This window comes from Sceloporus occidentalis, unplaced genomic scaffold (genome assembly GCF_023333645.1).
Source record: "Sceloporus occidentalis isolate IW3139 unplaced genomic scaffold, rSceOcc1.0.p SCAF_21, whole genome shotgun sequence".
NCBI lineage: Eukaryota > Metazoa > Chordata > Lepidosauria > Squamata > Phrynosomatidae > Sceloporus > Sceloporus occidentalis.
This window is the reverse complement of record NW_028317001.1, coordinates 2,766,055-2,787,396: the sequence shown is the minus strand read 5'-3', so window position 1 is coordinate 2,787,396 and position 21,342 is coordinate 2,766,055. Positions and strand designations below refer to the sequence as shown.

The window sequence follows — 21,342 nt, the reverse complement described above, 5'->3', positions numbered from 1 at the left end:
TGCCATGGCTCTGTGCCATGGAATCCTGGGATTTGTAGTTTTGTGAGCTGTTTCAGCCTTCTCTGCCAGAGGAGAGCTCTGGTGCCAAACAAACCACAAACCCTAGAATCCCATCACACGGAGCCATGGCGGTTAAAGCAGTGTCGAACTGCATTAATCTGGCCGTGCAGATGTACCCTCAGATGCAGAATTAATGCAGTTTGGCACCGCTTTAACTGCCATGGCTTAGTGCTAGGGGACCCTGGGATTTGTAGTTTGTTGGGGCACCAGAACTCTCTGACAGAGGCTAAATATTCTAATATCCAAATGCAAAAACCCTGTCGCAGTTTCAGTTTAGGGTCTCTGTACGTCAGAAGCTACTTGAAGGCATACAACACACAGAGCAATGGGCCAATGCTTTTGGACTACAACTCCCAGCACAGCCAATGGCAGAGGATGATGGGAGCTGCAGTCCAACCACTTCAAGAGAGACAGGTCAAAAGCTTATATAACGTGATTTAAGACACAGGAAAGTAGAGACCTCATAAAATAAGATTTATACAGATCAGAGTCCAGCGTACATGTTTAGAAAAGGCACACAGTGCGCGCGGACCAAGACGCAACAGAAGAAAATAGGAGGACACAGCGGCTGCAAAGACCATTTCTAGGCCAGAGAGGCAAAGCTCAGGCCTCAGAGGCATAAGATGGAGCACAAAGAATGGGGGGCTGTTGCCTTATTCATTTCAAAAATATCTATATATACATATACACATCTTTGCATAACTGGGACCGGAAGAGTGCAGTTGCTTGTGATCCTAAGGCAAGGCTTGCCTCCACGCTGAGCTGCTTTTTTGGACTACAACTCCCAGAATCCCTCAGCCAGCATTGGATACGTTCTGGAAGCAAGCTAGAAGGCCGACGCAGGATCAGTCCTAACGTTTCTGAACTCTGTCTTCTATACGTCTATCCGCCATCCTAAGCCCCTTCTTCCTCAAATGTCAGTCCAAAGAACCAAGGCTGGTCTATATCTAACACAGGGCCCCTGAAGTCCTCCATTGTGGTCAATGGAGCGCCACTCCAATCGTCCCCAGGCGCAGGCTAGGCAGGCAGGGGTCAATGGGAGATGGAGTCCAACGTCATGGGTTTAGGAAAGAAACAGCAGCCTCTCTTCCCAGGAGAAGTGGCTCCGACTCAGTTCAAAAGGAGAAACTCCGAGGACAAGAGAGTCATCCACGAAATCTAATCTCAAGAGAAGAAAAAAGGACCGGAAGTCACAGAAACAGACCTGGAAAAGGAAGGCGCACTGCTTGAAGAAGCACTGCAACTCTCAGAATCCCCCAGCTGTCATGACCAATGGCTATGTCGGCTGAGGATTATGGGAGATGTAGTCCCAACATAAGCGTAGGTGTCTTCCCGAAACGCGCGGCCCGACAGACTTGCAAAGCTGTAGACTGTTTTCCTTTCCCTAAGGAGGATGAAATGTTGTAAGGTTATAGCTACGGAACCAAAGAAGCCGGACGAACCTAAGAAAGCCAACTGCAAAAGGACCGCTTTGGCACCAAACTGGGGATTCAGGATCCGGCTTTCTTGGGACCGGTCAGAGGTTACTCTTTTTTAACTCTAGGATGTGCGTCTCTTGATACGCTACGTTTTCAAACTGAAACGGCAGAAATTTCAAAGCGTCAAGACTCAAGAGTGTTATAGCAAACAAATAACATTTCCCCCCATAAACTTCAGCCTCAATTGGAGGAAGAAGAAAAAGAAGAAGGAGATCCTCTCCTCTCAATTCAACATTCCCGCCTTGCTAGTTGAAACGCACAAATAACAATAAAGCCAACATCTCCCCAAATGACAACACATTCTTAGCGGAAGGAAGAGTTGGGCCTGTAACGCAGAGAGCAACATTATTGCTCTCCCTTCGCACCTTTGCAAGCAACCTCCAGGCAGAAGGGAAAAAAGAGGTTCTCAAACCTTCCATGTTCTGCAGCAGTTGCAGCAGCTTAGACCAAGAGGAAAGCTTTAAAAAACGGGACTTGTAGTGCTCTTTCCCCTGCTCCCAACAATTGCAGGAGATGAATTGTGTCAGAAAGGTTCAAGCAAACATTGCCAAGTAGGAGAGCCGCTGGGTTGTTGCTGCCCTTCCTCGGAGAGCTCTGCCCTCAGCCCCAAAGCCATCCAGTCCAAGGCGGTTTGGAACGAAGGGGGTCACGGGCATCCTGAGTCCGTCGCTCGAGGCGCACGCTCCGTCTCCCAAACGTCTCTGCAGGGCGGGGGACTCCCTGCCCCTCGGCAGGTCAGTGCTTGCTGGAGTAGAGCGTCTCCTCCTCGGTGTCTGTCTCGTCCTGGAACTCGTGGCTCAAGAGGGACTTCTTGGAGCCCGTGGACATCATGCGGATCTCGTCCTCGTAGTCGTCCTGGTGCTGCCGCAAGCGGTGGAAGCCGTCCTTGTGCCGGTTGGACTTGATGGAGCACACGCACCAGATGATGCAGGCGGTGAGGATCAGGGCGGTCATGGTGGCACCTAAACAGGTGTGCGGAGCAGAGAAGGGATAAAGAAAAAGCCACACATCCAGCTTATCCCCCAGTCCTCTCTAAAAGCATAAGGCATTTGTTGTCAGAGCAGTCCTCCCACACAAGGGTTGGAAAGGGTTACAAGATCTGGAGCTGGAAGGGATTGCGCATGTAAGCCTCTCTTGGGTCCCTAATACAGCGAGTGTACTGTTTGCATGCATGTGACGTTGGGATAGGCAAACCGTGACCCACAAGCTGCACCAAGGCTTCAGACCCTTTCTGGACACTCCCCAGATGTCCATCTTAAACCCAGGAAAATCATAGCATGGTGTAATGGTACAGTGTTTTACTTGGACTCTGGCAGATCAGGATTCAGATCCCGGCTGAGCCCTGGAAACTCCCTGAATATTTGGACTAGGACTATGGGAGACCAGTGTTCAAATTCCTGTTCAGCCATGAAAACCTACTGGGAGACCTTGGACAAGCCATAGCCTCACAGGAAGGCAATGGCAAACCCCCTCGGAAGATGTCTTCCCAAAGCAATCCTACAATCGTATGTCAAAATTAACTTGATGGTACATAACAACAAAGCACCCCAGAGGACCTTGCTCTCCAGCCCTCCAAAAGGGAGTTGGAAAATCCAGAAGTAGACTTCCAATCACTTCTAGTTACATTTTTCCTGTCTGGGGAGTATGTATCCTGGGTCAGGTGAGGTCCATGGTTGGCCAAGGCCTGTGATCTCTACTGCCTTCCTAGCTAGAAAATCATTCAGAGTCATCACCCTTGCCCACTCCAAGAGAAAAACATGACACGTTTTCTTACCTGCTACGGTAACCACCAACTCCCTTGGAAGTCCAAAAATCTTGTTATCTATGGGAAATTGTATGTGCAGGAAGCTAGCCGTGTCGTGACGGACCAAGACCTGGAAACAAACAGCATGCAATTTAGTAATGAGCATGGCTCGGAGTTACTCTGAAAGCTTGTGTCACACTGCTCTTGGTCCCTAGAAGGTTTTTGTGTGATGGGTAATTGACAGTTGCTGTTTTTAAAGGCCTGTCGCTCTTGCCAGGAGGTTGTCTCACTGTCTTTCTCCCAAGCAAGCTATTTTAAACATCCCTTTAGCAGTGAGCTGCCCCTCTGCTGTTACCTGGACATGCTGCTGCCGATAGCCTTCGGCCACAGCGTGGATCTTGTGGTATCCTGGAGCTAACAGCACATGGAAATAGCCGCCCTCCTTGGTAGACACTTTCACTCCTTCATTGAGCACAATCTGAGCTTTCGACACTGGCTGACCATGCGTGTCCTGAACAACACCGTAGACGCCTTTATGGACCTGGGGGAGAAGTGGGATTTGAGGAAAGAGAAGAAACATTTGTAACGGAAAGCCAGCTTACCTGAAGCCAACATATAAATCTTAAATGCAAGATGAATTTCAACCATGGTTCACTCAGGGCACTTTTGTTGTGCTTACTCATCAGCAAACAGCTACATGAAAGTCAACCCTTACATCTAATCTGCCTTTCCATTTACTTCTAAACCATTGCTAACCAAAGCCTAAAACATATTTATGGCAAACTCACCTCTACAAGCATACTGAGCAGTGATTTCTTGTTCTCCGACCACAAAGTATGGAGTTGTGCCGCACTTGGAAAGTAACAGCAGCCGGTGTAGACTGTGATCTCTGGACAGTGGCCATATGTAAGACTGAAATCCTGAGAAGCCAGAAAAAGAAAAAGAGTGAAGTGTATGATGTGAAGGAGAGGCACAAGGTATAAAAGGATATCGCTGGTAACTCTGGAGACAAGATGCAAAGGGTCACGACTCGGAAATACCTTCATGCTGCCCAGGTGACTGTGCCACTCTGCCCCCAGCAATACCCCGCCAGGTATGTTCTCATCTGCAGAAAGAGACAGAAGTCAGAAGCTCTTCTTCCTAGGGAGCAAACCAGTCCCAAATGGTTCAGAAACGTTGTAGGCTCTTACCAGATTTGTTTGGGCAACCAGGCTGACCCAAGTGCATTGTGGGATGGTTGTTTGCATACACGGATGCCAAATGTCTCAAAGTTTCTTTGTACTCCACTGTTTAAAGAAAGGGAGAGAGAGCAGGGGAAAGTGTCAGTCAATGTGAGAGCATAGAGCTCAGCTTACGTTGCTCAGTTGTCTGTGCATCTTGGCCAACAACTAAGAGAGAACCCAGCTTGTCTCAGTTCACCAAGCCTAATTCATGCTATGTAGTCATCCATCCAGGCAAAAGAACCAGTAGCTAGCAGAGGGCTGGTGAAAGAAAAACCAGTTTGTCAAGCTGTTTGCAGAGCTTTCCAAGGATGGCACCATCTTACCTGTCTGCACAGGCTTGTCGTAAGGGTGGGTCACAAGCAGAGATCCCCCATCCAAGGCAACAGAGAGGCTGAAATCTTCCTTCAGAATCAAGTTCTCCATGATGGCCTTGGTTTCCGGTTCTCTTGCCGCAGAGGAATTGCCTGATGGAACAGTCACAATGTTATTGAAAAAGGATTTATGGCACATAAGTGATGGCATTAGGTATGGGAAGTGATAAGACAGATTGATTAAACGGGTAAATAAATGTTACAATACACCAGTTCTGTGGAGTGCCTGCAACGCCATGCAAGAACTTCACAGTCCTGACACTCATCCAACAAGATTTGACACACAAAGGAAACGGTGTATATGGAGAGGAAAAGATTAGCCTTGCTTTACTTGTGAAATCCGTGTCCAAATCTTTGCCGTTGGCATTGGTAAGACCCATCTTTGAGGTGCAGTCTCCTTCCCGAGCAATCTCACGCCCGTCTGGATTCAGGGACGGCACAATCACAATGCGGGTGTTGTCTATCAGCTGAAAACAGACATATGTACAGAGAATCAGAGGCAAAAACTTCCCATGGAGCTTCAGAATGTATTTTCTAATCCCGGGGATAAGGGCAACTCCACAACCAGCACTGCTCTGCCAAAGAGCCCTGGTCTCAGGAGTGCAGCAGGACTGGAACCTACCTTTGTGATGGCTGGGTTCTTTTTGTAGTTCATGCAGAGGAACTCTGCCAGAGCCAAAAGCAATTCAGTGCCAACTGGAGCATTGCCATGGATGCCCGCGACAAAGCGGATTTTGGGCTCCTCTGGCTCAGATTGGTTGGGTTTGTTAGAGATCTCCAGGGATGAAATGTAACGATATTCACGGCTTTGGCCCAAGCTACAAAAATAAAAAAAGCCAGAAAAGATCTCAGGTTCTGCTGCTGGTCGGCTTTATATATCACAGTCGCAACTTTAAACTCCTGCCTCTCTACCTGCATGAAAGCTGGAGCAATGTTCAGGTACACATTGAAGTATCCCACCCGACCCCAGTACTACAGGGACCACCATTCCCTAATACAGCCAATCTTGTCTGATTTTCAAGCAGGATTGGGTCCCAAGGAATAGCTGAGATTTCTGGGTATGGCAGACAATCCAACCTGAACTCTGGAAAGACGCTGTTGCCAATCGGAGTTGACAACATTAGGCTAGATAGAACAGTGGTCTGACATGCTATAAGACAATATTCTATAGTCCTGACAGTGCTGCCTCAGATGAAGCCTTCCAGGTATAGGAGGCTCCTTGCTGCAACACAGCAATTTCTGCAAGACGAACAATGTGCCCAAGAAGCCCACCTGGTGAGATTTGTGATGTGCGGATAATTCAGGTTCAGGCCTCGGAGAAACATGGAGCGATCGTCGTAGAGGCGGTAACGGGAAGGCTGGACGTCGGCCGAAGAAGACAGCAGGAGGCGCTCCAAGCCGTCCTCAGCAGAGAGGTCCTTGATCAAGGTTTCAAACTCCTTTGTGACGGTGCCATCGCTCTCAACCATGTTTAGATCCGGCATCTTTCCCTCTTCCACTTTGGAGTCTTTAGGTGTTAAAGTAAAATTCACCTGCACCGCACATTTGTCTCCAACTTTCACTGTCTTTGTTTCTGAATTATACCTTTCAAAAACAGAAGTGGGAAAAACATAGGAATATGAGAAACAAAGAATGGTTCTGATGTGCTTGTGGTGATATCATCCCTCTGGGAAAGTGTACATGGAAGACCAACTCTTGAGAAAGTACTTTTTGGACTACAGTTTCCAAAGTAATTTTTTGCAACTTCAGCAGAGGGCTTATTTTCCCTCTAATGTTGCAAAGCTGAGAACAAATAGTCTGCTCAGTATTAGTGTGTTTTTTCAATTTTCTTTTAAAAAAGATTTTGTAACCAACCAAATGATCAACCAACCAGTCGTAACATCTTGCTGTTATGTTTATGGGAACATGACTGCACTCCCATAAATGTTACGAAAGCACTTACCAAACTCTGCAGGTCTTACATCACACTTTAAAGTTTTCACTTGTCTAAGACACTGAACCTTAACCAGGGAAGAGCACCGCACTTTGTTTTTCTTGTGATGGGAGCACAATTGTCTAGTTGGGAGAAATGTAAGTCACCAAACTCACCCTCGGGCAGATGCTGTAATTTTGTACGTTCCTTGGGTCAAGAGACGCCAATAGTCCCCACTCTTATAGGTAGAGACCGGGTGATAGATGCTGGCAACATTGATGGTGGCGTTAAAGATGCCCCGTCCATCTGTGGCGTCCAACACAAACCCTTTGACACCACGGTGAACCTAGGCAAAGACAGGCAGAATTATTCATTTCTAAAGCATGGTGTTCAGATTGTCCAAATGTACATGTAGTCCTTGTTCCCAATCCTTAAATCTATGAGAAACAAGGGTTTGGTTTGGACGGGGGGCTTGTGGGAGAGTGACATCTTGGCTAAGGTTGTGTCTTTTCTTTAGGGACTGCCTTAAGAAGAAACTCCTCTGCTTCAAAAGCACTGGAATAAAAGAAGTGGCACTCACAGGGAAAAGGCTAACAAGAACACATTTCCAGTCCGGCACAGCCACTAAAGAGGCATTCTTCAGTTTGTGCTTGAGTGCTTTCAAGCAGGAGAGACTTGCCAGATTCTGGAAGTGTGTGGTTTTACTTGCCAAGCCAAACCAGTCAGGGCAGCGAAGGGTAACATGCCACACCTGGAACATGTTGAAGGGAAGAAGCTGGACGTTTCCGGCTCCCATGCGGTCGACCCATCGTCTTACCTGCTTGATGAACTGAAGCAGGGATCTGCGGTTCTGCTCCCAATACTTCGGCAACTCCTTTGCCTTTGGATACTTGACACAGCCCAGCTCAATGGTCACTTCATAGCAATTGGTGTTCAGGTAATTCCAGTCCTGCATGCCACCTGAAACAAAGCCATCAGAAGAGAGGCATCAGGAGCCCTTAATAACAATTGCTATAGCGAAATACAGAAAAGACTTGGCCTTAGGAATCTAGACCAGGCAGCTAGTGCTTTGGATTTGTAGAACAACAAGAAACGATGAAGACTTACAGCACTACGCCATGCTGGCCTTACCTGGAACATTGTACCAATGAGCTCCATTAGTAATGCCATGGGGAAAGTACTCATCGGGATACATCTCCTCACATGGGTGGCCCTGGAACATCTGTATGTTCTCCTGAGAAAAGAAAGGATTGGAAAGAAATAAGCCAACACTCCTCATTGCTACTTAAGTCAGTGTGTTTACATTTAGTACCTAGCTTATGTGGGGGCATGTGCATATATACCAACACGCTCCCCAAAACAAGATTACTTAATACATATCTATCTATGCCCCATCTCCTAACTCTGGCTCTTGAATCCAGATCCCCAAAATTCAAGTCCTGTACACCCTTCTTTCCTTACTAAGAGCCAGTTCTCAAAACATGTTCCTTTTCAGGATCACTGGGGGATTACCTTGGCATAGGAAAGAGCAATTTGTTGAAAGACAGAATCGTCAGGCGATCTGCTGTATGTGGCAACTCCTTGTTGGTCATCATCGAAGGGGTAGTTAACAACCAAGGAGCCTGCAAAGAGAAAAAGAAAATCCTTCTGGAGGTTTTATCTTCATGGGACAACTAATCCCAGCACAGAAAGGCATCTGTTTCGCTCACATGTTAGAGAACAAGCCTGCTATTTTCCTAGGCTCAAGAATTAACCGCGAGACTAAGCCAGGTAAACAAAGCAACAATGAACATTGAGCAACAGTCAGTTCACCTCCTGAAATGCATTTGGGAAGGGAGCTGGTGCCTACAGGCAACCTGCCCTTAAAACCAGGAGGGAGAATAGGATCATATATTGTTGCTAAAAGACATACATAAACCAACCAAGGGGAAACTTAGACTTCCAGCCAGTTTTCTGAAGACATTCACAAGGAAATGGAACTTCCATAGACAGGGTCCAGTTCCATTTAACCCAGCAACTCCTTGCTTGAGTTTTGTGGGCAATGAACAGAGAAAGATCTGGGATGAAAGTGCCTCCAGTTCTTAGAGCGCTATTTTCCTCTCACCTCCATGCAAGTTTGCAGACAACACAAAGGGATAGGTCTTCAGCCAGCCCATGACAGCGATCGTCTCGGGCTGCAGAGGGTCCGTGACGTTGACAAACTGATCAGGGAAGTTGCGATTCAGGTCGTAGTTGTTGCTGTTGTTTCTGCCAACGATCCCCGACGTGTCTCCTGAGAGAAAAGAAACAAACCCTGTTGCGATTGTGTCAGACTGTTTCAGAGAAAGACAAAGCTACTCCTGGGGATACACACAAAACTGCACTCCTGACTGAAGCGCCCAACGCAAGAAGTGTTGCTACTACCTTCTTGGGCTTTTTCGTAGCCATCGGGATTCATGGATGGCATGATGTGGATCCGGGTCTTTTGGACCAAGTCAGTGACTTCGGGATCAGTCCCGTAGTTTCTGCAGAGATACTCGATGAGATTGAGAAGCAGCTCCCTGCCAACCACTTCGTTTCCATGCATATTCCCAATATACTTGAACTCTGGTTCACCTGAGTTTGAGAAAGGAAACAGAACAAGATTTAAGTGAGCCCTCCGTTCCTAACAGTTTACCCAAAAGGACAGTAGACACTGTCACTGAAGCAGATATGAAATGTCAGGTCTGGCAGAATCAGGCATATCAGAGCACAAGCCACAATAAGAAAGCCTTGGTTAGTTCTCCATTAAAGGAATTCCCTTATTAACTCATTAGTTCAACCGCTCATCTCTGACCAAGGAAAGGTTACAGGAAGTACAGGTCTTTTGCTGAGCTGGTTCAGTGCGGAACATTGTTTTATATTACATCCAGTACTGCACTGTTCTACATAAACAAAAGGAAAGAAGATTCAGAATAACAAATTCAGAACTGAATGCAGAGAACCAGTCCTGTAACGTTACCTAACCCTGACCTAGCTATATCTTTACACCTTCTGAGAAGAGTGTGGGAACGTTATTTTTTGAGCTACCAAGACCAGAATCCCACAGCAACTCTAGCCATTCACCGTGGGGATTCTGGGAGCTGTGTTCACAATAACATTCTCAGGTTCTTGCAGAGACCAAAGGCTTCACTCCGCAGCTTGTGATATCAGCTTTGGAGTTGTCCTTTGCAGCCCAACCGCAGAAGCAGAAGAAGAGTGACAGGCTAAAGAATTACCTGCTTCGTGGATGCCTGGGTTGTCGGATATCTCCATGGCGTACAGCTCCCGCTGCTCCACTGACTTGCCCACAGAGTAAAGGCGAGCAATGTTGGGATACTCGGTGGCGTATTTCCTCAGGAAGATCCCCATGTCAGGGAAATGGTGGTGCCGGAAATCCTCTGGCTGGATCAGCTGGTGGGGAGAGGTTGGTCTCTCGGCCTCTGTCGTATTTGTGGCGTTGCTAGTGGCGTCCGTGGCATCGATGGGGGCAGTGTGGGTGGGTTTAGAGACTGGCGCTGCTATTGTCGGTTGCAAGGAGAAGTCCACTGTGGTTGCGTTCCCTTCCTTCACTTCAACGTTCGCTATGGTGACTGGCATGTAACTGGAGGAGGAGAGGAGGAAAAAAGAAGCTATGATCCACTTTTAGCTAAAAACTCAGCTTGGCCTGACACAGGAAAATGTCAAATAATGGCAGCTGAACATTACTGGGAAGTTAGTTAAGATGTGGGTCCAGAAAACCTTTTCTCTTTCACACAGAAGTGCAACCAGGGGAAGAAAGCAAGTCATGAAGTAAGACAAACCTTCAGCTATGGACCAGCAGTAGCTGCTCCAGCAAGTTACTTAAAAGAGCTCCACTTAGTAAAGCAGTGGACTTAATTCTTCTTTCTTCCTTCCCATTCCTGTCCCAATATGTGTCTGAGAGCAGAGACCCTTATATTACCACTCCGGGACCCTTTTTGGCTTTAAGGGAAAGGTATAAACACTTCAAATAAATAATACAGAAAGAAAGAAAGAAAGAAAGAAAGAAAGAAAGAAAGAAAGAAAGGCCTCTTTTAACCTATTTCCAAAGACATACTGAGCAATGCAAGACATTTTTTTCTCACTCGTCTTAATATTCCCACAAAATGGAGGCTGAAAGGTGACAATCTGCCCAGAGGTTTTCTATGTCGATGCTCTACCCCGCTTACTTCATTTCAAAAGCTTGTGCCTATAGAAGAGTCAATCTGAAACCTTCCCAACAATGTCCATAACAAAGAAGCTCTAAGGGGAGAAATGAGCCTTAATATCCACGGATCTGAACAAGTAAACGTTCTTTCTCGCCTTTTGCTTGCCTAAGTAATGTGAGCACAAACCACCATCTGCCCACTTCATGGCAAACAAGAAAGAAAGGGAAAACAGCACAAGGCAGTAAGAATGGCTTCTACTGTTTCAGGAAGGCAGCTTCTGACCAAGAGACGCTTTGCCAAGTGCCAAGATAAAAGGGCGCATCCATCCTTCTGCCAGAGACTTTACCCCATGACAGCAGCTGTGATGTTGTAGCTCCCAGGCACCAGCAGCCTGTGATAGTCTCCAAACCGCCCAGTAGTGACATTGTGAGCAATCCCAGCGACAACAATGGTTGCGTTTTCTAAGCCAGCTCCGGTGACCGAATCCCTCACAAAGCCTTTGATGCCAATGTGAACCTGCGGAGATGAAACACGAAACAGATAAGAAAGACAGGTACGTCGCAGAGAACGGTCTGGATTGTTTTTGTTGAGTCCTTCCTTTCATGCAAGACGTTCTCTACAATGCCCCAATTCTCCTGACCCTTCAGAAAGGCAGATATTGTGCTAATAAGCTTATAAACCCAAACTCTATTTTAAAAATCATATAATAAGAAAATCAGGGAATGTCATATATAACATGGCTTCCATGCTTGGGAAGTGATTTTTTTGCCCAGAAGCCGTCATGATCAATGGCAAATCCAAGGATCCACGGTATCTGAGTCATCTATTTGTACGTGACTTGATGGCGAAACCGGTGTGTTTCTGAATTAAATTTATAATCCATGTTACAAAAATAGAACAGACAGAGAAAAACACCTGCACCATCCTTTGGCTTTGCCTGAAATGTGAGAAGCTGCTGCAGATTAGTCAACTCCAAGTGAACAGAGGCTGCCATTCAATGCCATTTCAGAAGACATTCGGCCAAAGAGCTCTGTAAACCAATAACAGAAAACAGCTCTGCGTTTTTAAAACTGGGCTTGTAAAAAGGCAGCTGTAAGCGGAGAGATAGCTAGTCACCAGTTTAGGGGCAATTGTGATACTTTCTATGTAAGGCCTTTGAGGAGAGGCCTCTTTCAGAATGGATGCTGAACTCAGGCTGATGTGGATTGTGGGTTATTAGCCCAGCTCTCTTCTCTTTAGGTGAAGTTCCACAGGTTTCAAAAGCGCAAACATGGCTGATGCAAAGAGGAAACCATTTTGAACAACATCACGCCTACAATAGCAGCAGTGGGATTCCTGTTTGGACCACATTTAAAGGGAAGCAAATGTCACTGGTGCATGTCATCTTTTTCTAGTAGGAAAAATAAATACTTGCTTTAAAAAAGACACATGCATCAGTGACATTTCCTTCCCTTTAAATGTGGTCCAAAGTTTGCTTCAGCATAAGTGTTTACCTGGTTGTTATCATTAACCATTAATGTTATCATTAATTGACGACCGTCAGCTTTGAATTGCTGTGATCCATTCACGTGAAAACCTTAAAACTGGGGAGATTTTCTGTTTGCGCCAGTTTTGAACTCAAAAGAGTCCAAGGAACAAACATGTATTGTGGCAAACAGGAGTCCCGCTCCAAATACACATGAGACAAAATGAGACCAATGAGTGAAACCGCTGCTGACCCAAGTTACACATGGAAGTATTTGCCAATATGACTAACAGGAAGGTGGATTGTTCCCTATCACAACGTACAAAAATCACAAGGCGGCCTTACTTTTTCGATGAAGGTGAGGAGGGATTCCTGGTTATTCTCCCACTCCTGTTCAAGCTGTGAAGCCGGTGGGTATTTGCAGCAGGAGAGCTCAAAGGTGACCTCGAAGCAGTTGGCCCAGACATAGTTATAATCCTGCATGCCACCTAAGGGAGGAATGACAAAGAAGTGCCGCTAAGTAACATCATCCAGAGGTCTCTGGTTAGCAGAACCCGTCTCTATAAAGTAAACTCAACAGATTGGGGAAAGTGAGGCCTGTTCCAGACTGCCAAAATAAAGCTGCTTCGGGTCTCTTTGGAGGTATGCTGTTTAAATGATGCATGCATCCTAAGAATCCGGAAGCTGCACCAAAGCTGCCCTCCAGTGCTTAGGAATGGAGTGTGGCTTTGGCACGACCTCCGGACTCTTAGGACCCATGCATTATTTAAATAGCATACCTCCAAAGAGACCCAAAGCAGCTTTATTTTGGCAGTCTGGAACAGGCCTGAGTTCAGCTAGTTAAGCTTCTAGACCTTAAAAATAGTGACACAAAGTCCTACCCACTTCAGGCTGCAGAGCTATATCTGAGCCAGGATACCCAGAAAACGAAAACATTTCCCTAAGTGAGTTGGTCAATCACAGGACGACGGAGAAGAGCAGGAAGTGGGAAATGTCTGGCTGTAAACAGCCATTTCTCTCGATAGGATTTTAGTCTCTTCAACCTTTTTTAGCTAAGCGGCTGTACACTGAAGTGAAGGAGTAGACTGTACCAAGTCTGAGGAAAAGGAATATCTTCGGGTCTTATCTGGCCTTATCATCCCAGCCGTCTGGCAACTCACACGACACATTGCTCACTTTGAATCACACCTCGACCCATTTCCTTTTCACGACATGGGTGCCAAAAGGCCTCCGGCTGGAAAGTATTGCCAAGTTTCCGGTGCTCAACATACGCTGGAGGGTTTCAAAACTGCCAGGGCCACAATAACAATGCAGAATTAAAGACCACTGATTTGAAAGGGACTTGATGTAGATAGTAGGACTGCAACCTAAAGGAGATTTTAAGCATATGTATATATTGTTCCAACACAAATAGACCATGCTGAGCTCCTGTATAGAGCAAAAAGGTTCTTCAGGGGAAGCAGCTTATGTTATACAGCGGTAGTGAATTTTTATACTCAGTCCTCAAAAAACAACTTCAGCTAGAGCCTGTTTGCTGACTTTTCATAGCCATTAGAGAAAGAAAGGGGGGAGAAAAAGTTCACTGCTCCTTTTCAGTTACGTAGTTCCATATGGTTAGAGTTTACATCTGCATCAGTAATAACATTAGCCATGGTTAATAGCAAACGTCAGCTTGCAACTAGCATTAGAAGGCCACAACTTGGGCATCAACTGACCAACTAATTCCAGCAACCAGGGCAAGTGATCTCAAAATAAAGCGAGCAACACATAGGGGATGCGTGCAAAACTTAAGAAGTGGTGCCTATCAAAACCAAGCTTGTTGCAACCGTTAGCAAAAATCAAATGATCATAGTTTGCGTCTTCCTGTCACGTAACAGAGGGAAAACCTGGACGACATCTTAAATCCATACTTCTGTTCCTTACACTTCATGGCTCACGATTGGGTAAAGCTGCTTCAGCTCATCTCTCTCAGGTGTACCTTCTCCCATGCCCTTGCCTTGGCACTGCCACCTTTTCAAGCAAACTTATCAGTGGCCAAGGACTTCAAAAGCTAAGAAAAGCCCTTATCAGTGAAGGACTGTGACGTTTGCTTCAGCCGCTTCTCTAACCATTCGACTCGGCTGCAGAAAGCAAACTGGAAGAGGATTACAAAAGAGATTTCTCAAAGCATATCTTCCACTGATTGAATAAATCTAGCGCTATTATGTTAGTGGGGGGAAAAATGAGATATGAATTGTAAGATCGTTCACTCGGGAGCCAATAACTAGCTCACCCCTGAGTAAACACATATACGCACAGGTTGCCAAGGCTAACGGAAGGTGTGGGGTTTTTAAAAGCCCTTCACAAGGTTCTTATCTCAAGGTTCAACAAGTTGGAAACACAACCCCTGGGCACAAGGCAACGTGAGAAATGACGCTCCAGAGAATGAAGCTTGCCAACCAGTCAAAGCCAGAGGGAAAGTATCTGTTAAGCCAACTCATTGCCAGTCTGTTCCTCAGAGTAAGAAGTTGCACTGCTCCAGCTGGGCTCAAAGCTGTTTTACCACACAGAGTCGCTTTCAGACTTTGAAACTGCGCTGCCTTCCTGCAAAGAGCTCAGACTAAGGCTCCTCAGGTTGGAGAACCTGTATTCTGTGCAAAAGCTGCTCGGCAAAACTGGCTGCCGCAAAGAATGACGCAACTGAGCTGCTCCAGGATATCCTGGTTCAAAAAAGGAGATTTCAAAAATGCCCTCTCATCCATCCTCCTTATCCGCCAGGCATCACGATCTCTGTTGATCCAGCAAAACCACCGTTCCCACCACAATGTGGGTGTGCCGATAGCAAAGTCTAGGATGGGGAAGCAAAAGCCGGCGATAAGCAGAATAAAGGGGAAACTTTTGTTTGGCCGTTTGAAAAAAGTCTGGACCCATGACTGCAATCCTATGCACGTTTTCTTAGGGGGACTAGCACTATTTTCCTCGATGCTTCCTAGGTTCACAGAACCAAAGGGGCTGAATAGGAATACAGACAGAACAGAGAAGATCTGGGAGGAGGCCCTCCGGAAATGTGACTTAGACAATGTCAACAAAGCAGTCAGTTGAAATGTACCAAGCTTTTAGATGTTTGCTTACATTTAACAGCTACATTCGACACCTATTCAGGCAGATGATGTCTTTGCATATAGTTTTATTGGACCACAATTAAATGCAAACAAGTCCATCAACGCCTAGTGCCAAGCGCCTCACCATGGCTTCCCTGCATGGCTCCAGCAGCAGCAAATATTACAACGGATAAATGTTGTGAGCTGCCGCTTTTTCAGAAGGCAGCGCTTGACATCCAAAACACCTCAGTAGTTTACCTTGTACGTCGTACCACTGGGCACCGTTGGTAATGCCATCCTTGAAGGTCTCTTCCTCTTCTCCCGGGCAGTTTGGGGTCCCGGTCTTCATGACTGGATGGTTCGACGCATACGCTTTTGCCAGATATTTAAAAACTTCGTCGTCTGCAGACTTGCTATACACGCCGGAGATCTTGTGCGTGGCAGAATCGTCAAAGGGATAGCTTGCCACAACGGAGCCTCCATGGAGGTTTCCGGAAAGCACAAACCTGTTTCAAAAACAGAAACACAACAATCGTGAGAGGCGAACAAAGGAGCACTCACTTCAGATGGCATGTTAAGTTACCCCAAAGTGGAGTAGTTACAGGCAGTATCTAGCATCTGATGAACATTAGCCTAGACAAAGCTGATGGCATGTTTGCATGAAGCTTAGGCCTGTTCCAGACTGCCAACATAAAGCTGCTTCGGGTCTCTTTGGAGGTATGCTGTTTAAATGACGCATGGGTCCTAAGAATCCGGAAGCTGCACCAAAGCTGCACTCGGGTGCTTAGGAATGGAGTGTGGCTTTGGCGCGACCTCCGGACTCTTAGGACCCATGCATCATTTAAATAGCATACCTCCAAAGAGACCCGAAGCAGCTTTATTTTGGCAGTCTGTAACAGGCCTCAGTTAAGTAAACTAAAATGCAGCAGAGCCTGCATAGATAGTCCGGACACTAGCATTCAAGTCTGTTTCTTCAGTCCCTCTTTCCTTGGCAGTTCAAGGAGCATTTGGTTTCTGGCCATGTTCAGTTTCAAGTGAGCCCATCTCAGAAGCCTGGGCCTTGAACAAGTCATGGATGACCAAACAGAAACAGAAAAAGGAGACAAAGCTATATATATACTTATATAAGCAAACTGCTGTACTTTGGAACACACAGCCATTGGGTCACTTTAGGAAGACTGCAATAAAAATATATACTGAAGGCACCATGAAACACTTGTCATGAACGGCCAAGGAAACGTCCGACGGAGCTTGCATGGCTTCATTTGTTTGTCCGGTTTCGTACCAGCAACATGCTGTCACAGCTGCAACTGCAACGCCGAAGCCAAAAGGCGACCACAATGGGTTGCTTTGTATTCTCTAGTAAGTTATTTTAAACCCAAACACTTTTAAGTGTGGCCCAAAGAGAGCTTCGGCTTAGAATCGGGCGCACGGGGACAAAGATGTTGAGATAACCTCCCAACCGGCAACGTTTGCGTTTCCTTGCTTGGTACTTGCATGGCAATGTAAGAGTCGCTGTGGCGCTTAAAAAGAAATTGGTTGTATTTCCATGAACTATATAGTCCACTTCAATAGATGCATATAATAAAATGGCTACAGTCCCCAAAAGCTGTAATGAGTGTGTTCACCTTTAAGGTGTCGCAAGTATGTCTGGTCCAAAAGACACTGCAGAAATGACCCAGCTTGACACTTGGCTCAATGCTAGGGCTTTCTGGGAAGTGTAGTTTTGTGGGACACTGAGCCTTGTCTGTCAGAGAGAGCTCTGGTGCCGCAATAAACTACAATTCTCAGGATTCCCTAGCACTGAACCAAGGCAGGTAAAGCAACCTCAAGATGGATTGTGTGTTTTGGACTTTGGCTGGTTTTGCTGCAAATGAATCATAGAATCATAGAGTTGGAAGAGACTGCAAGGGCCATCCAGTCCGACTCTTTTCTGCCATGCAGGAAGTCCAAATCAAAGCATCCCCATTGACAGATGGCCATCCAGCCTCTGCTTAAAGACCTCCAAGGAAGAAGACTCCGCCACAATCTCTGAGGAAGGAGTGTGTTCCTCTGTCAAAGAGCTCTTATGGCCAGGAGGTTCCTCCTAATGTTAAGCTGGAATCTCTTTTCCTGGAGCTTGCATCCATTGCTCCATTGGGTCCTATTCTCTGGAGCAGCAGAAAACAAGCTTGCTCCCTCCTCAATATGGCATCCCTTCAAGTATTTAAACAGGGCTATCCTATCACCTCTTAACCTTCTCTTCTCCAGGCTAAACCTCCCCAGCTCCCTAAGTCCTTCCTCATAGGGCTTCATGGTTTCCAGACCATGAAACCTAAGGATCACCTATAGAGGTGCATAAAGGCAAGGTCCTTCCTAGGAGGCCCATGTTGTGATAACAGATCGTGGTTTGGTGTTTACCGCTGGCGTTTTCGTCAGCTGGTTTGGCTCTTCTGATATTTCAATAGCCTTATTGTGCTTTTTTCTCTACAAGTGCTTGGATGAGGAAGAACAAACCAGATCACAGGAATCAGGAGGGAAAGCCCCAGGAAGGCAGAGAAAGCAGAGGGGAAAGTTACAGTTGTTCAGTAACCGTTCAACACGCTGCTTTCCTTGGGGCAAGGACTGTTTTCCCCTCCTATCTATTCCAGCCATTCTATTGAGTAATATGCCCTCGAAATATGTCAAGACAGAGGAACAGGAGAGCAGGAACTGAAGGCCTGTCATGCCACCGACTCCACAGCCTCCTTCTTCCCCAAAACACAAATCCCTCCTGCTCCGCTCTTCCAGTTATAATAATACAAGGCTTGCTTTCTGGGCCAAGCAATGTCTCTGGCCTGACCTCCAACAAAGCTCCTGGCTGCTGTTCTATACCGAACCGTTCCCCATTGGGACTGGGGTAATAAAGTATAGATAGCAGGAACTCTTGTTTCGTATCTCGCACATAAGCAAGACACGTGTGCTGGATAAATGCCAGCTCCCCCTTCTCTGCTGGAACTCATCCTAGGCTCCTGTAACCAAAGTAGGTGCTTCTTCTTCTTCTTCTTCTCCAGTTTCTTCTTCCACTGTTTATTGGGACTGGAGCTCCCTCGGGTCACGGATCTGTCTTCTTACTCTTTGCAAGCTTTGTAAATAAATCATCAACCAACATGGCCTCCATTTATGGCTATTACTGTATATACTCAAGTGAAAGTCGACCTCAGGGGCAGGTTTTGGGGCCAAAACAATGGATTTTGATCAAGGGATGCAAAGGACAAAGCAAAGGAAATGATGCCAAAGACATTTTTGACTGTATTTCTAGACTTATACGGGAGTCTATCTGGTAACTGCAGCCAGTTGTAATGAACAATCAGAATGCCAAGAGGGTCTTGAATTGTATTTGAATCAGGAGAAGGGGAGCCTGCTGTTGTCCAGGTGCTCTTGGGACCACCGTCTCAAATCATCCTTTCCCCCAATGCTTTGCTCGCTAGAGCAGATGGGAGTTGTAGTCCCTCAGCCTCTGAATGCTGCACACATCTGCCTCCCCCCCTTATTGCATCCCATGGACTAAGTCCCATTGGTCCTCCTAACTAGAGTAGACCTACCCAATTACCTGGTATACTGGTCCCTCCCAGCCTCGGCCACGCCCATACTGACCAGACCCCGCCCATTCAATCCAAACCCCGCCCACTCATCCTCAGCCACGCCCACTGGGCCAAACCCTGTACAGCTGTACAGTTTAAATCCCCAGCTACCCAGCCGTAATCCTAGCCACTGGGTTCAAGCCCCATATGCACCAAACCCCGCCCACCCCGCCCACATGTCCCAAACCCCGTCCCCAGCCTCAGTTCTTCCATATAGACCAATCCCCATTGACCCTTAGACACGCCCCATATGCCCAATTCCCCGCCCACTCAGCTTCAGCCACGCCCACATGTCTCAAACCCCACCCATCCTCAGCCACGCCCCATATGACCAAATCTCCACCCACCCAGCCTCGACCACGCCCACATGTTCCAAGCCCCGCCCCCAGCCCCTGTTCTTCCATACAGACCAATCCCCACTGATCCTTAGACACGCCCCATATGCCCAAGTCCCCGCCCACTCAGCTTCAGTCACGCCCACGTGTCCCAAACCCCACCCACCCAACCTCAGCCACGCCCCCATATGACCAAACCACACCCTTGACCACGCCCACATGCCCCAAAACCCCACCCCCTCAGCCTCAGTCCTTCCCTAGACCAATCCCGCCCACTCAGCCTCAGCACGCCCACATGTCCCAAGCCCCGCCCACCCGTCCCAAACCCCGCCCCTGGCTGACCTGTTCCTGCGCATCCACTCGATGAGGGCGCTGACTTCGGGGACGGCGGAGAGGTCCGGGCGGGGGGCTCCGAACTGGTCGGGGAAGCTGCGGTTGAGGTCCCTGCCTCGGGCGTTCTCCCTGCCTCCGCCGGGGGCCTCCTCTTCCCCCCGGTTGCCGTCGCAGTCGCCTTCCTTGGCGCGGGCGAAGCCGTCCGGGTTGAGGCTGGGCAGGAGGTAGAGGTCGGTGGCGTTGAGGAGGCGCTGCGCCCGGGGCTCCCCGGCCGCCCAGCGCCGCACCAGCTCTCGGGCCAGGCGCACCAGCAGGGCCCGGCCCAGGGCCTCGTCGCCGTGCATGTTGGCCACCAGCTTGACCTGGGGCCGCCCGGGGATGGGCTCCTCCTCCTTCTTCTCCTGGGCGCCCAGCCCGGCGCTGAGGCGCAGCACCCACAGCTCCCGCCCTTCCGCCGAGCGGCCGATGGAGAAGAGGCGCGCCAAGCCCGCGGGGGCCTCCTCCTCCGCCAGGCGCCGCAGCGAGGCTTCCAGCTCGGCCTGGTCCAGGTAGCGCATCATCGCAGCCCCGCCGCCCGGGGAAGGCTCCGCCTCCGCCTTCTTGATATGCTCCGCCGCGGCCCCGCTTCCCGACAACGAGAGAAGCAGAAGCAGCACCCGCCACGCTGCGCCATCGCCGCCGCCGCCGCCTCCTTCCCTTGCCGCCTTCATCGTCGCTGTCAGGAGGACGCGCCGCCTCCGCCGAGGAAGGAAAAGTCTTCTCTCTCAAGCAGCTCGACACCCGATTGGTCCGGAGGCGGGGAGGGCGGCGGGCCAATCAAAAAAGAGCACGGCTTCACGGAGCCAATAGAAATGAGGCTTATATACACGGGAGCCAATCGGAGCTGGAGGGGGAAGCCATAGCGGACCAATGGGAAGAAAGGAAGGCGGCGGGGGGCGGGGCTTAGCGTCGTCTTTCTTAACCCTTATGAATCCCAAAGTGGGAGAACTGAGAGTTCGTGGCGTGAAAGGGCGGGACTAAAAGAGGCGGCCCAATCAGAGGCGAGGATTGGGAGAGGGCGGGGGGAAGGCTTGAGAGGGACCAATGAGGGGCGAGGGAGGCGGTGATTGACAGAGGGTGGTGTTGCAAGTGCTGAGACCCAGCTGTTCGCGTGTAGAGTCACGTCTGAAGGGGCGAACACGGATGTGTTTTTTTCCCTTTTCTGTTTATGGCAGCGATGCAAAAATAAAAAACCTTCCTGTTATATTATAGTTATGCAGAATTAAGGCACAAAATAGGTGTCTATAAGCACCTTTGGAGAAGTTACTGAAGTAAAGAATGGCTGAAGTTACTTGGTCTTCACAAAAACGCCATGTTTTCACCTGAGAGGACGCCTCTCTAGGACTCTCTAGGTCCTCCAGCGCAACTCTATGGCCAACATCTGACTGGCATTGACCATAGAGTTGCACTGGAGGAGCTACAAAGGCCTAGAAAAGTGTCCTCTCTAGGACTCTCTAGGTCCTCCAGCGCAACTCTGTGGCCAACATCTGACTGGCATTGACCATAGAGTTGCACTGGAGGAGCTACAAAGGCC

General features: G+C 48.1%; 1 protein-coding gene across 2 annotated transcripts; it reads right to left on the bottom strand.

Moving 5' to 3' along the window:
• Positions 1-517: 517 nt before the first annotated feature.
• LOC149301406 (carboxypeptidase D-like) lies at positions 518-20,704 on the bottom strand. Of its 2 annotated transcripts, XR_016272237.1 has the most exons (22): positions 19,779-20,704; positions 15,758-16,005; positions 12,765-12,907; positions 11,301-11,470; positions 10,025-10,389; positions 9,192-9,383; positions 8,893-9,060; positions 8,301-8,410; positions 7,920-8,022; positions 7,606-7,748; positions 6,965-7,134; positions 6,149-6,460; positions 5,499-5,694; positions 5,208-5,343; positions 4,829-4,969; positions 4,473-4,568; positions 4,323-4,387; positions 4,071-4,202; positions 3,638-3,823; positions 3,313-3,412; positions 1,951-2,500; positions 518-1,218 (listed from the first exon to the last, which is right to left on the bottom strand). XR_016272237.1 is itself a non-coding variant. In XM_089484269.1 (21 exons), exons 1-21 carry the CDS (start codon positions 20,477-20,479, stop codon positions 2,274-2,276), a joined length of 4,104 nt encoding a protein of 1,367 aa, XP_089340395.1. In that variant the 5' UTR covers positions 20,480-20,704; the 3' UTR covers positions 518-2,273. The 2 variants fall into 2 exon arrangements, 1 of the variants encoding a protein (XP_089340395.1); XM_089484269.1 differs by having other exon boundaries at positions 518-2,500.
• Positions 20,705-21,342: the final 638 nt, after the last annotated feature.

Coding starts and splice junctions, on each gene's coding strand:
- LOC149301406 (XM_089484269.1), bottom strand. CDS start 20,479: ATGAAGGCGGCAAGGGAAGGAGGCGGCGGCGGCGGCGATGGCGCAGCG. Junction 16,006..19,778: donor GAGTGGATGCGCAGGAACAG/GTCAGCCAGGGG, acceptor TTTTTGAAACAG/GTTTGTGCTTTCCGGAAACC. Junction 4,203..4,322: donor GTCACCTGGGCAGCATGAAG/GTATTTCCGAGT, acceptor CTGGCTTCTCAG/GATTTCAGTCTTACATATGG.